At 36.2% G+C, this 12191-nt stretch overlaps 5 protein-coding genes across 5 annotated transcripts; 3 read left to right on the forward strand and 2 right to left on the reverse strand.

Moving 5' to 3' along the window:
• Positions 1–360: 360 nt before the first annotated feature.
• On the forward strand, positions 361–1649 carry EV154DRAFT_449775 (mitochondrial carrier domain-containing protein). Its single transcript, XM_051597190.1, has 5 exons — positions 361–530; positions 587–856; positions 910–1045; positions 1098–1223; positions 1279–1649. Exons 1-5 carry the CDS (start codon positions 378–380, stop codon positions 1548–1550), a joined length of 957 nt encoding a protein of 318 aa, XP_051453571.1. The 5' UTR covers positions 361–377; the 3' UTR covers positions 1551–1649.
• A 927-nt stretch (positions 1650–2576) lies between these two features.
• EV154DRAFT_522041 (40S ribosomal protein S8) lies at positions 2577–3652 on the forward strand (the record flags this gene model as incomplete). Its single annotated transcript, XM_051602951.1, has 4 exons — positions 2577–2580; positions 2646–2676; positions 2746–2787; positions 3014–3652. 4 exons carry the CDS (start codon positions 2577–2579, stop codon positions 3540–3542), a joined length of 606 nt encoding a protein of 201 aa, XP_051453572.1. The 3' UTR covers positions 3543–3652.
• A 914-nt stretch (positions 3653–4566) lies between these two features.
• On the forward strand, positions 4567–5000 carry EV154DRAFT_539835 (vacuolar transporter chaperone 1; the record flags this gene model as incomplete). The annotated part of the gene is made up of 2 exons (XM_051604377.1): positions 4567–4915; positions 4978–5000. The coding sequence occupies 2 exons, from the start codon at positions 4567–4569 to the stop codon at positions 4998–5000; spliced, it is 372 nt and encodes a 123-aa protein (XP_051453573.1).
• A 316-nt stretch (positions 5001–5316) lies between these two features.
• EV154DRAFT_427879 (oligosaccharide biosynthesis protein Alg14 like-domain-containing protein) lies at positions 5317–5978 on the reverse strand (the record flags this gene model as incomplete). The annotated part of the gene is made up of 3 exons (XM_051596381.1): positions 5317–5487; positions 5668–5796; positions 5859–5978. The coding sequence occupies 3 exons, from the start codon at positions 5976–5978 to the stop codon at positions 5317–5319; spliced, it is 420 nt and encodes a 139-aa protein (XP_051453574.1).
• Positions 5979–6216: 238 nt separating this feature from the next.
• EV154DRAFT_522046 (pyridoxal phosphate-dependent transferase) lies at positions 6217–8487 on the reverse strand. The gene is made up of 7 exons (XM_051602952.1): positions 7900–8487; positions 7747–7836; positions 7420–7690; positions 7104–7361; positions 6771–7036; positions 6549–6707; positions 6217–6489 (listed from the first exon to the last, which is right to left on the reverse strand). The coding sequence occupies exons 1-7, from the start codon at positions 8439–8441 to the stop codon at positions 6300–6302; spliced, it is 1776 nt and encodes a 591-aa protein (XP_051453575.1). The 5' UTR covers positions 8442–8487; the 3' UTR covers positions 6217–6299.
• Positions 8488–12191: the final 3704 nt, after the last annotated feature.

Here is a 12191-nt window from a genome sequence, read left to right on the forward strand (position 1 = left end):
GGCATATTTTGTGAGACATGCTTAGCTAAAGTTATCCGTATTACATCACTCTGAAATCTGGTGGCCCAAAGTTTTCTTAAGAAATCATTTAAAGTGGTGAAAGAGGGCCTACTGTGAAGGTTCAAAAGAATAAAAAGACATGGCCTAAGTTTTTGGAGTCCGGGAATTTATTGATTTGCCGGACAAAATATCTGCTGGTGCAGCTTGTTAGAAAAAAAAAAGAAATGTATGAAGACTCTTCCCAAACAACCCTGCATTGATTCTTGGCGATCCGATAAATAAGGAGATCATGCACCCCCTTTCCTTATGTTTTTCGTATAAAACTTTTTCGTAAATCATATTTTCCTTTTCACCCATTCCTTTTCTTCTATATATCCATGTCTCGTAATAACAATAACAAAAAGACTCCTTTGCTCACTCACTTGGTAGCCGGTGGTGCTGCTGGTTTTATGGAAGCATGTACTTGTCATCCTTTAGACACAATTAAAGTCAGAATGCAACTGTCCAAGACTGGTTCTAGAAACGCCAATGTGAGTATATTACTTTTGTTGCATCACCAAAAGATATCCTCCTAATTTTAAGATAGGGCCAACGCCTCGGTTTTATTGGTGTGGGTGCAAAGATTGTAAAGAACGAGTCATTTTGGGCTTTATACAAAGGTTTGGGAGCCGTTGTTTCTGGTATTGTGCCCAAAATGGCTATCCGGTTCTCCTCATTTGAGCTTTACAAGTCTTGGATGGCTGATGAAACTGGGCATGTAAGTACTGGTTCAGTATTTCTTGCTGGTCTTGCTGCAGGTACCACAGAAGCCGTTTTGGTTGTAAGTCCCATGGACTTGATAAAAATTCGTTTGCAGGTATGTTTTTTGTTTTTTTTGTGCGTGTTTGTTCTAAATAGAAGGTCATGTAGGCACAAAGACATTCTATGGCCGATCCTTTGGATATCCCCAAGTATCGTAATGCACCTCATGCTGCTTATACCATTGTAAAAGAAGAAGGCGTTAGAGCCTTATATAAAGGCGTTAGTTTAACAGCTTTGAGACAAGGTAGATCACAGATCATCTGATTTTGTTGCAATACTAATTATATACCTCATAGCCACAAACCAAGCTGCCAATTTTACGGCTTATCAAGAGTTCAAGAAATACGCTCAAAAAGTCCAAAATGTGTCCGAGTTGCCTTCGTATCAACATCTCATTTTAGGTGGTGTCTCTGGCGCCATGGGTAAGCATCATGTTATTATCATTGATAAAAGTTAACATTAAATTATTATTTTTAGGACCTCTTTCCAATGCCCCTATTGATACCATTAAGACCCGTATCCAAAAATCTTCTGCTCCTGGTAGTGGTTTCGAACGTTTCAAGACAGTTACTACTGATATTATGAGAAAAGAAGGATTTTTGGCCTTCTACAAGGGTTTAACACCTCGTTTGCTGCGTGTTGCACCTGGACAAGCAGTAACTTTCATGGTTTACGAAAAAGTCAAAGCCATGTTGGATAAATTCACAGACAAAGTAAAGGAAGGCGAGATCACCACCAAATTAAACTAATGTAATTTCCTTCCAACTTCACTTCTTATCGCCCCCCTCAACTTATATAATAAATAAAAACTTCATGATTTTAAAGAAAAAGTCATGAAAGAGATAACGTTTACAGTGCACTGCATACAGATGCTATGAACAATAATTAATCAATGCCCCTTATTTTTTATTGCTATTGTCACACATTTAATTTCTTGGATTAAAAGTCAAAGGAGGGAGGCTCCATGCATGATGTATCAGCCCTTACTTCCCGTGTAATTTGAAAGATGCAGACGTTAGTTAGTGTTTCCAGGAGACATGATGTAATTGACATGTCTCGGTTACTGGCATTAAAATTATCAATCCATACTATCAAGTGAATGTAAGGTGTTTTATCCATTTAGAAAGAAACGGACGATTTATTAATATTATATAGTTCAAGATGTATCTAAGAAACCATACCACACATTTAAATAAGATCTTGATAAGCAATACATTTTCTTTTAGGTCCTAGAGATAGCTCATCTAGGGCCAACTACGATTCTCTGCGAGTTCCCTTTAGCAAAAGGTACGGTCAGTACCATAAAGAAAACAGCAAATATCGACGACTATAGTATCCGCTTGTACTGTTTATAATAAAGATCAACCTTCGCCTTTAAGGTATCAGAGATGCCCTGCACGAGCTTTATTCAAAAATCAAGTGATTTGGGAGGTTGTTTTTTAGTGCGGGGAAGCTGTGTTCCAAGAAAGTCACTGTTACACGGTTCCTGCACTATTTAGAGCCTTGATAATAAACACAATCGTCATTGAATAGTGTATACTAGGGTTGAAGTATGTAATTTAAATCAATAAACAGATCAGAGTTTATGATTGTGTCAATTATGATTCATATATGTATATTATATCATGTATAAAGGCCCAACATTTGAGAATATAGAGTAAGATGTTGACAATGGGACATGTTGAGTGTAAATCTGAGCCCGAACTTTCCACAAAGTAAAGATCTCCCATCATCCTCGCATCCCATCTAGCGTTCCTTTTAAATCATCATACACAATGGGTAAGCCAAATACAGAAATTGCATCCATCCATCCAACGAAAGAGCTAATCCGTATGGGTAATTAGGTATTAGTCGTGATTCCAGGCATAAGCGTTCGTAAGTTTATTTTGACATTTTACTCTGGGGCGAAATTTGGACATGGACTCAATGTTATTTTTTATATAGCGCTACCGGTGCCAGACGTGATCAATACAGAAAGAAGAGAAAGTAAGCCGCGATAAACTCTTTTAATGTTCAACTTTGTATAAATTTGGGGATAAATCGACATGGACACCGACGATGGACATCACAAACACCTCTTTTTACGCTTGGAGGATTCATTGCACGGAATTGACATTCTCTCCCAAATTTTACATTCTTGACATTATTTGAGAAAAAAATAATCTTTTGGTCGAATAAGAGAACTCAAAACGAAATTTTTAAAACAATATAGGTTCGAGTTAGGTCGTCAATCTGCCAATACCAAGCTCGGTGGTAAGCGTATTCATTTAGTCCGTGTTCGTGGTGGTAACTTCAAGCGTCGTGCCCTCCGTTTGGAAGGTGGTAACTTCTCTTGGGGTTCTGAGGGTATTTCCCGCAAGACCCGTCTTTTGACCGTCATCTACAACGCTTCTAACAATGAGTTGGTCCGTACCAACACTCTTGTTAAGGGTGCTGTTATCCAAATCGATGCTACTCCTTTCCGTCAATGGTATGAATCCCACTATGCTATTGCTCTTGGTAAGAAGAAGGCTGAGGATGCCGAAAAGACTGCTGAAAAGAAGTCAAGTGCTGTTCAAAAGAAGATTGATGCTCGTGCTGCCACTGCTGCTATCGATCCTCTCTTAGATTCTCAATTCAACGCTGGTCGTCTTTATGCCGTTATTGCTTCTCGTCCTGGTCAATCCGGTCGTTGTGATGGTTACATTCTCGAGGGTAAGGAACTTGAATTCTACCTTCGTAAGATGAAGTCTAGAAAGTAAATTCTTTCAAGCAAAAAAAACACAATCAACCAACCAACTCAATACATGATGACTACTACTTATTTTTATATTGTAATTGAATAAAAAAATAATAATAATGAAAATACGCATTTGAATGGGACCACTTATGATATTTGGAATGGTTTGAAATATTTTGTTTGCGGCTTTCTACATACAAAGCCTGTAAATATTTTGATCGGACATAAATAACAAAAAAGGAATAACAGGAACTCATAATGCACAAACCATGAAGATCGCTGACTAAAATATATAATTATTATGGCCTCTCGGAGAAAGAGTTTGCATTCTACTTAAATGATCAGACCCGAAGTTACACAGTTGTTTAAAATTGATGCTCTTCAATCTCTATAAAAATTAAACCCAAGTGAACGGAGTCATTGTATGTACGCATTCTCAGAAGGTGACATGATTATCGCTTTTGTTCCATAATATTTACTGATGAAACAAGCGTTGTATTCTGTTCCCGATATGCATCTTTACTCACTTTCATAAGGGGTATGATTTGACAGATCAAAAAACAATGATACACAAGATGTATCACCCTCTTTAACACTCAATGTTCCATCTTCAAACAGAAAAACTATGGTTGATTTGTATTATGTCATCCATTGCTCTGCTTTATTCGCGCCAAAGTCTATGGGGGTAGAATGTCGAGTGGTTGTTGGAGGCAGCTACGTCTATAAATAGATGTTGTCGCTCGTCAGTGCAGATAAAGAAAATACCTAAACTTTAATTTAGGCAGAAAGTAGAGTCAAATTTAACTTTTAATATGGTTCGTGACGCGATTGATAGTTGGATTTTGATTAATGATAGTAATGTGTAGCGAGAAAAATCTATCTTAGTACAAAAAGGACGGGCAGATTTGTAAAATGGGACCTCGAATTTGTGTGAGACTAAACAGCTGAGAAAGAATTTATTTGTTTATAACGAAAAAAAAAAAAAAAGATGTACTTTCTTTCTTTTCTCTTTTCCTTTCTACAAAAAAAAGCATATCCTTATAATCATGTCCGCCAATACTTTAGAGCCTAGTGTAGGTAAACGTATCGCACTCCCTGTTCGTGTTGAACCTAAAGTGTTCTTCGCCAACGAACGTACCTTTTTATCTTGGTTAAATTTCACGGTTGTTCTCGGTGGATTAGCAATGGGTCTTTTAAACTTTGGTGATCGTATTGGTCGTATGTCTGCCGTTTTATTCACAGTTATTGCTATGGGTGTTATGCTTTATGCTTTATATACATTCCACTGGAGAGCCACAAAGATCAGAAACAGAGAAGCCGCTGCGTATGATGATCGCGTTGGCCCTACCGTCCTGTGTATCTTTTTATTAGCTGCTGTGTGTGTCAACTTTTATTGTAAGTATTTTTTATTTATTTGATGGGGGGTTTGTTCTAACGGAAGCTGTCTTTCTTATTAGTACGAATGGGTAGTAAGCATTAGAAGAAAAAAAAAGAATCTATCACAGATTATTCAAACTTTCATACCGAAACACATCAATTCCATTTATACAACACTGTAAAGTTTCATCTTGCTTTCCCGCCCACCTTTTTTTTTTATTTGCTTGTGTTTGCTTTATCTTAATTATTCCAATTCTCCCTCCTTCTTAATAAAACTGTATATCAAGACATTAGTTTCATTTTTTCTTGGTTTCTCGAGAACCACAAAAAAAAAAAAGTAGATATGACGCTAATTAAAAAAGAGAGTCGTAGTTGTAATGAAGTATCCAATGACGAAAGACTGATTCTCCCCACGTGCATCAAACCAGTATACCTTTGTATTCAGCCTTGTCCAATATGTTACTCAATTCTGACCATTGGACAAGAAATCTGTCTGCAAAAGGATACAACAATTTTCCAGTTAATGACAGAGTCTCCACGCGAGCAAATGATTCGACATAAACTATTTCGATCTTTTTGATTCCCAGTATCTATTTAAATAAAGGTCAACATAAGGATGATTACTGCTTTTTTATTGTTCTTACCCTTGGAATATAGGCCAGCATGCAAATAGGAATGCAACTACCAGGACCGTTACATATAATCTAATAAAGTGCATATTGAACAACATTGTTTCATCTTTGTGTATTGGCTTGTTTTTGTATTTTTACCAAATCTGGCCAAATATTTAACAAGATCCGGCTGGATGTCAAAAGTGCCGACAGCAATGTCAATGGCACGCTTGACCAAGATTGACCGACTTCTCTGGCTCTTGGTATATTATAGATTTCAAATTTACCCTGTTTTTTCAATTCTTAGATGGAAATAAAAAAAAAGTAGTCTTTTTTTTTTCTTGTATTACCTTGTTTAATTCCTGTTCGTATGAAGTTGCTTTTTCTTTGCTTAAAATATCTGTATCTGCAACAATGTAACTTCGAGGTGTGTATTTCACTGAATCCAATGATTTTACGAGCTGTAACATTTCTGCAGTGTGTCCACCTAAGATAAATTCGATCAACAACGATTTTTTTTTTTTTCGTGTTCCTGTTTATAATACCTGAGCCTAAAACAATACAAGTCTTACAGGCTTTTGTTCTCTTATTTTTCGGTAAAGATATATTGCGCTTGGGTATGACATAATAAAAGCGTGTAAGAAATAGCAATAAAAGAGTAATTACGACCAGCAACATGGTGACATGTAACAAAAAGATGGAAGAGAAAGAGAGAGAGGCAAAAATATATTTTTTATTTATTTTTCGACCCCCAATTGATATGCCGCAAGTTTATATGAATATGTACAAAATCAAGTTGATTTGAATTTGATCAAGAGAAGATCGCCTACCTCACTAATATCTCGAATAGCCTTATCAAGATCCTCACGCGTATGTGCTGATGATAGACAGAATCGGGCTCTTGAACTGATAATGGGCGTAGCTGGGTATCCCACCACAACAACTGCAATACCTCGTTTTAACATTTCTCTTGAAAATGCGCTACAAATAACATCTTGTCAATTAAAATCATCATTTGTTCTTTTTTTTCTTATACTTACGAAACTTTGGCAGGGTTAAATAATAACAAGGGAATCACAGGACTTCCTTCATCACCGTATACGATAAATCCCAACTTTCTCAGTTCATTAGAAAAGTAACGAGCATTCTCTGCTAAATTATGAATACGATTCACGCCATCATTGGTGCCATCCTCACCCCTTTTTAAAACAATAAAATTTGACTTAGAATTCACAGACCGAAACCCAGAGGGAAATACTTACATGATGATGCCCATACTGGAACTGACTTGTTGAATGACGGGTGGAGACATGGTTTCTGCATAAGAGAATGCATGATTCTTGACTCGTAAATGATCAATGACGGCTTTATCGCCAGCAATATAACCACCAGCGGCACCAAATGACTTTGTAAAGGTACCCATCATGATATCCACATGCTTTGGACTGATACCATAGAAATCACACACACCACCGCCATTTTCACCGAGGGCACCAATGGAATGTGCCTCATCCACGTAGAGATAAAACTGCGAAATGGAGTTAAACCATAGATAATGGATAACAAAACCTTTTTCTTTTCTTTTCTTTTCTTACCTTGAATTCCTGCTTCAATTTAATCAACTCTGGTAAATTCACAATGGAGCCTTCCATAGAATATAATCCTTCCACAATAATCACGATTTTTTTCCAAGGACGATGTGTTCTAGGCTGACCTTGAGAAATAACTTCACGTAATAGATTTCGAAGATCAATCATATTGTTGTGCTTGAATACTCGAACAGATGCTCCTGATAAACGCACACCGAAAATAATAGAGCTGTGATTTAATTCATCACTAATTACCAAACAGCCCTAAAAATTAAGTTAAATCAATTTTTACCCGGATTTTTCAATTCGTTTTTCAAGTTACCTTGCCAACCAGTGATGGAATGGTGGTTGAATTTGTTGCGAAACCCATGGAGACAATGATTGCATCCTCTTTACCTACAAAATTCGCCACCTTTTTCTCGAGATGTTGATGGATATCAAGTGTACCTGCTTCTAAACGAGTACTACCGCTACTCATGCCATATTCTTTCACACAGTCCTCAACTTGATCGGCACAAAAACCTTCATTTTGAGCAAATCCCAAGTAATTATACGATGAAAAATTAGTGGCTTCCATTTTCTTTCCAGTCAATCTAAATACCCCATCTATGTCAAGTTCTGTACTTCTTTCGGATTCAAAATAATTTACCTGAATGACAAGTTGAAATCTTTGGACTCTCTTTCCAGAATAGTAATTTTTCTGCCCGGTACACCTGTTGTAGGTCTGTTCCAACAATCTCTATAATAGCGGTTATATACTTTTGCCGTTGTAGATTTTTGGTAATAAAGGGGGGAGGCTTACCTAATACGCAAGTACATTCGTCTGGTATAAAAGGAATCGAAATCGGATACAAGGGGAGCATAGCCTTCACTCATACGCAAATGAGCGTATTCTTTTCTTTTAAACAATTTTCCCATAATATCACGCACATGACCAAATAAAATCAAGATGAAATAATTGAGATAGGTTGACACTAGTACAAACAAAGGTGCAGCTTCAATTTTCTGTTCGAAATCCTCGTACTTTCTTTGAGCTGCCGCAATTGAATTTCTTCGCTGTGCAGGTGTCAAGGAAGGCACCTTCATCTTTTGGATTTCGAGTCCATCGGCGGATAAGCATAAGTCTGCTGATGATTTGGGTGTAGGTAGAGCTAAAGAAGGGTGAACTTTGACCGGATAAGCGGATGAAACTGAATAAGCTCTTCTTGTTCGTTTTACTAGGTTCGAAAATGAAAATGCTCGTTGTCTTGTGCTCGGCTGGATACCGTCTACGGCTATGGTCGGAATAGGCGGTGGTGGGCTTTGAGACGTTGTTTGCGAATGAGAACTAATAGGTTGTGCCATCTCTTGTAAAAAAAAATTTTAACCAAGAAGAAAAGGAAAGTCCCGGAGCCTTTTTATTTTATTTTTTTTAGTTTTGAGACAATTTTTCTTTTTTTTTATAAAACTGGTTAGTTCCCTTCTCTGAGATAAAATGAACGTTTGTGCTGTTTTGGGGAATCATGCACACACAAAGGGTAACGACTGTGAAACAGTCAGATTTTTTTTTGTTAATTGGTTGCTCATTAGGGATGAATGTTACAAAAGGCTCTGTAATATATACTTATTCTTCTTCAAACGTAAATTCATGTAAGTATCCAATGCATTCTCGATGTCCATAGACAATCATCATTGCACTTCCGACCAAACGTTGTTACACAGGACAATGTTAATCATTTCACGGAATACACCAAAGTAGGCACAATTACAGTACTACATTTTATATATACTATAGATGAGAGTTTAACACAATTGATTAAATAATTGTGCTCTGATGTGACCTTATTCACAAAAAAGCGTTGTTAAGTATTAAGTTCTCATGCATTGGGAATATGCACAAGACGCACATCCAAACTAAAAAAAAAAAAAAAAAGCAAATTCATTGTTTCTACATCACTGTATTTGATCAATCATTACAAAGAAAAAAATATCTCTTTGTGTATACTTGTTTTTCTATTGTTCTAGTCAACAAAACGGTTACATTTGTTTGTGGATACAGAATAAAGTTGTGGATAAAGTATTTTTTGTCAGACGCACGGATGAATTATCGCTAATTCAATTCTTCTTCTTTTGTATTGCCTTATCAAGACTTACAGGGTTTCCCTTTATTTTTGGGAATAAATGTGAAAATTAATGGAACGAAGTTTGATAGTTGATGGAACAAAGTTTGAAAGTTGATGGAACGAAGTATGAAGATTAATGGAAAAGTTAGTTAGGGATATGATTCATACACAGACAGTTTAAGGTTTTACCTGTATCTAGGTTTTGAAAAGCGATAACTTTGGAGGAAAGTTATTATTCAAGACGAGGAGTTTTTTTTCCAGACCGATGGGATCGGGGTTTTTTCTTTTCAAAGAGACTTTTTTGGTTCTAGAGAAACATGCTGGCTTTTGTGACGTTGCCCTTAAGCTAAATACAATATTTCTAAAATTTAGTACAGCAACTAGATCCCTATTCCATAATCGATATTTTGTCTCCTCAGTAAGTGCCAATTGATTTAGACATTGTTTGTTTGAGCATCTAAAAGACAAGTTATTTAAACTTTTCATTGATATGATAATATCTAAAAGTTACCTTAATAGTTCATGACATTTTACGGTAGGATTCTTGGAACGTCGATATGGTCTAGGATTTATACATTCTTTAAAGTTCTCTAGTTTACGATCACAAGAAGGACACACACTGGAAGTCTTGAATTAATCCAAAAGATACACATTGAACCCTTCAGTTCTTAACATTTGCCTCAGTACTTTTCCGCGAATTGGTTCTTGAAATGTTACATGAGCAGCAGACCAATATCCTAAAATGAGTATGCAGTCGTCTCCAAACTTTTTCCTAAGGTTCTTTGATAATCGTTTATTTGACTGAACTTGGTTGATATATGATGATAATTTTAACTTTCTAAACGGAATCATATTGGCAGCCTCTGGTCCTTCTCAACATCTTCATTGGAATAATATGCTTACATTTTAGAAGTAACTTGGGCTCTTATTTTTAAGTATTCAATAAAACCTTCCTTTTTTACTGTCAATGGAGAACATTCGATAAGTCTGTTTTCGCATTTTTGAATATCATTAGATTTGAGCTGTTGGCGCAGTTTTTTAAACTTTGTTGATTTAGTCTCTTTAGCCTTTTGATTTCTTGTAAAACGGTAGATTTGTTTGTTATTGATTAATGGCAGGACACTGACATGGATTATATGAGCAATTGTGTATTTGTGGATGAAGCAGAAATGAAGAGGAAGTCAAAGACAGGTGGCTCTGTCAAGGGACGTAGAGTCATTGATAGAGATAGTGAAGCAGGCTATCAGCTTCTTATGAACGATTACTTTGCCGAGAGACCAGTTTACGGTGAAAAGGAGTTTCGTCGTCGATTCCGAATGCGTAAAGGTCTTTTTATTAAAATTGTGGAAGCCGTCACCGAGCCTAGAACAAAACTTGTTTCAACAAACAGTCTTACCTGGTCACCACCAGTTCCAATTACTGATTCTTATCACATCCACGCAACACCGCTACCAAGCATTGGTCCCCACCAAGAATCACCACCTCTGAGCATTGGCTAACACAGTGGCGGACTGGGTGGTAAAAACCCGCAACATGTGGTAAAAACCCGCAACATTTGGTGGTAAAAACGTCCATTTTATACCACCGAATGTTGCGGAATTGTGGTTCATTTACCACCGGATGTGGTAAAACTCCAAAATTATACCACCTAATGTTGCGGGTTTTTGCTACATGTTGCGTGTTTTTACCACCTAGTGTTGCGGGTTTCTTCCGCATGTTGCGTATTTATACCACTTCTAGTAGCTACTAAATTCCACTTGATGCGTCTTTTTACCATAATATAGCGTCCTTTCACTCAAAACGTAGTACGTACGTTATTACATCACTTTAACTATATTATCATTGATGCTGATGAACCTTTATACTGTTTTGCAATCAAGAAATACATTATATAATAAAAAAGCAGGGTTTAAATGAAAACGTTTTATTTTATTCAATTTTTATTTTGTATTTTACTTTATTTATTATAATTTTTGTACATATCATCTCCAAATTGATAAGGTACACTTACCTCCATAATACTTCTTGCACTTACTATTAACGGGCCCAATTAACACCATACTAGCCAAACAGCCGCCTATAGATACAGGTAACATTCGAGAGTCCCGCGAGATGTAGCAGTATATAGACCAAATCATTTTATCAGCCTAAAAAAAAAAGCAGCCTAAAAGAAAAATTTACAGCCTAAAGAAAAAAATATAGCCTAATTGAAAAATTTTCACAGCCTAAACCTGCTTTTCAAGTCCAAAGACGGCTCGAAATCTATACAACTCTTTAGAAAAACCGTATTGGAAATTCAAATGATAATTACCTTCAGCATATGACAATGTATACACACAAATTCTTGGTACTTTAAAGTGTAATGACATAATAATAATTTGTATTTCATATGTCATATTTACCTAGTTTGTATATTCTACGGTATCTATTACTTAAATAACAGCACTTACAACACGAAGCAGAATTCCGGGCTGCCTTAAAAAAAGTTATAAGAGAAAGAAAGGGAGAAAACTAAATGAACAAATTTATTAATCTATAGCAAATTATTTAAAGTGCGAATCACGCTAAAACATCTTCTACAGTAGCTGATTGTAACACTTTTTTGTAGAAGCACATCATCCATTTTTCTACGGATTTGCTCCTTATTGGTTAAAGAAGAGTTATATTCTTCTTATAAAGCTTGTTTGCCTTAAATTAACTATACTCATAAGGTTAATCATTATCCTGCTGGTTCTTTAGCTAATTTGTAAGTTGGTCGTATCTTTCTCTGTAATGCGTAGACAAGTTTTATTGTAATTAAATTCTTTTCAACAATTGATCTAATGACAGTGCTTGTAAAAGAAAAAAATTTAAAAAGAGGAAAGGAAGGAAAAATAAAAATAAATATAAATAAAAAATTATATGCCGATGGTTGCGTGTTTTATCCACCATGTTGCGTCTTTCCGCAACATGTCGTGGAATTACGCAACATGTTGCGGGTTTCCGCTACCGA

The sequence above is a fragment of the Mucor mucedo genome, assembly GCF_025094135.1.
Source record: "Mucor mucedo strain NRRL 3635 chromosome Unknown EV154scaffold_113, whole genome shotgun sequence".
Lineage (NCBI taxonomy): Eukaryota > Fungi > Mucoromycota > Mucoromycetes > Mucorales > Mucoraceae > Mucor > Mucor mucedo.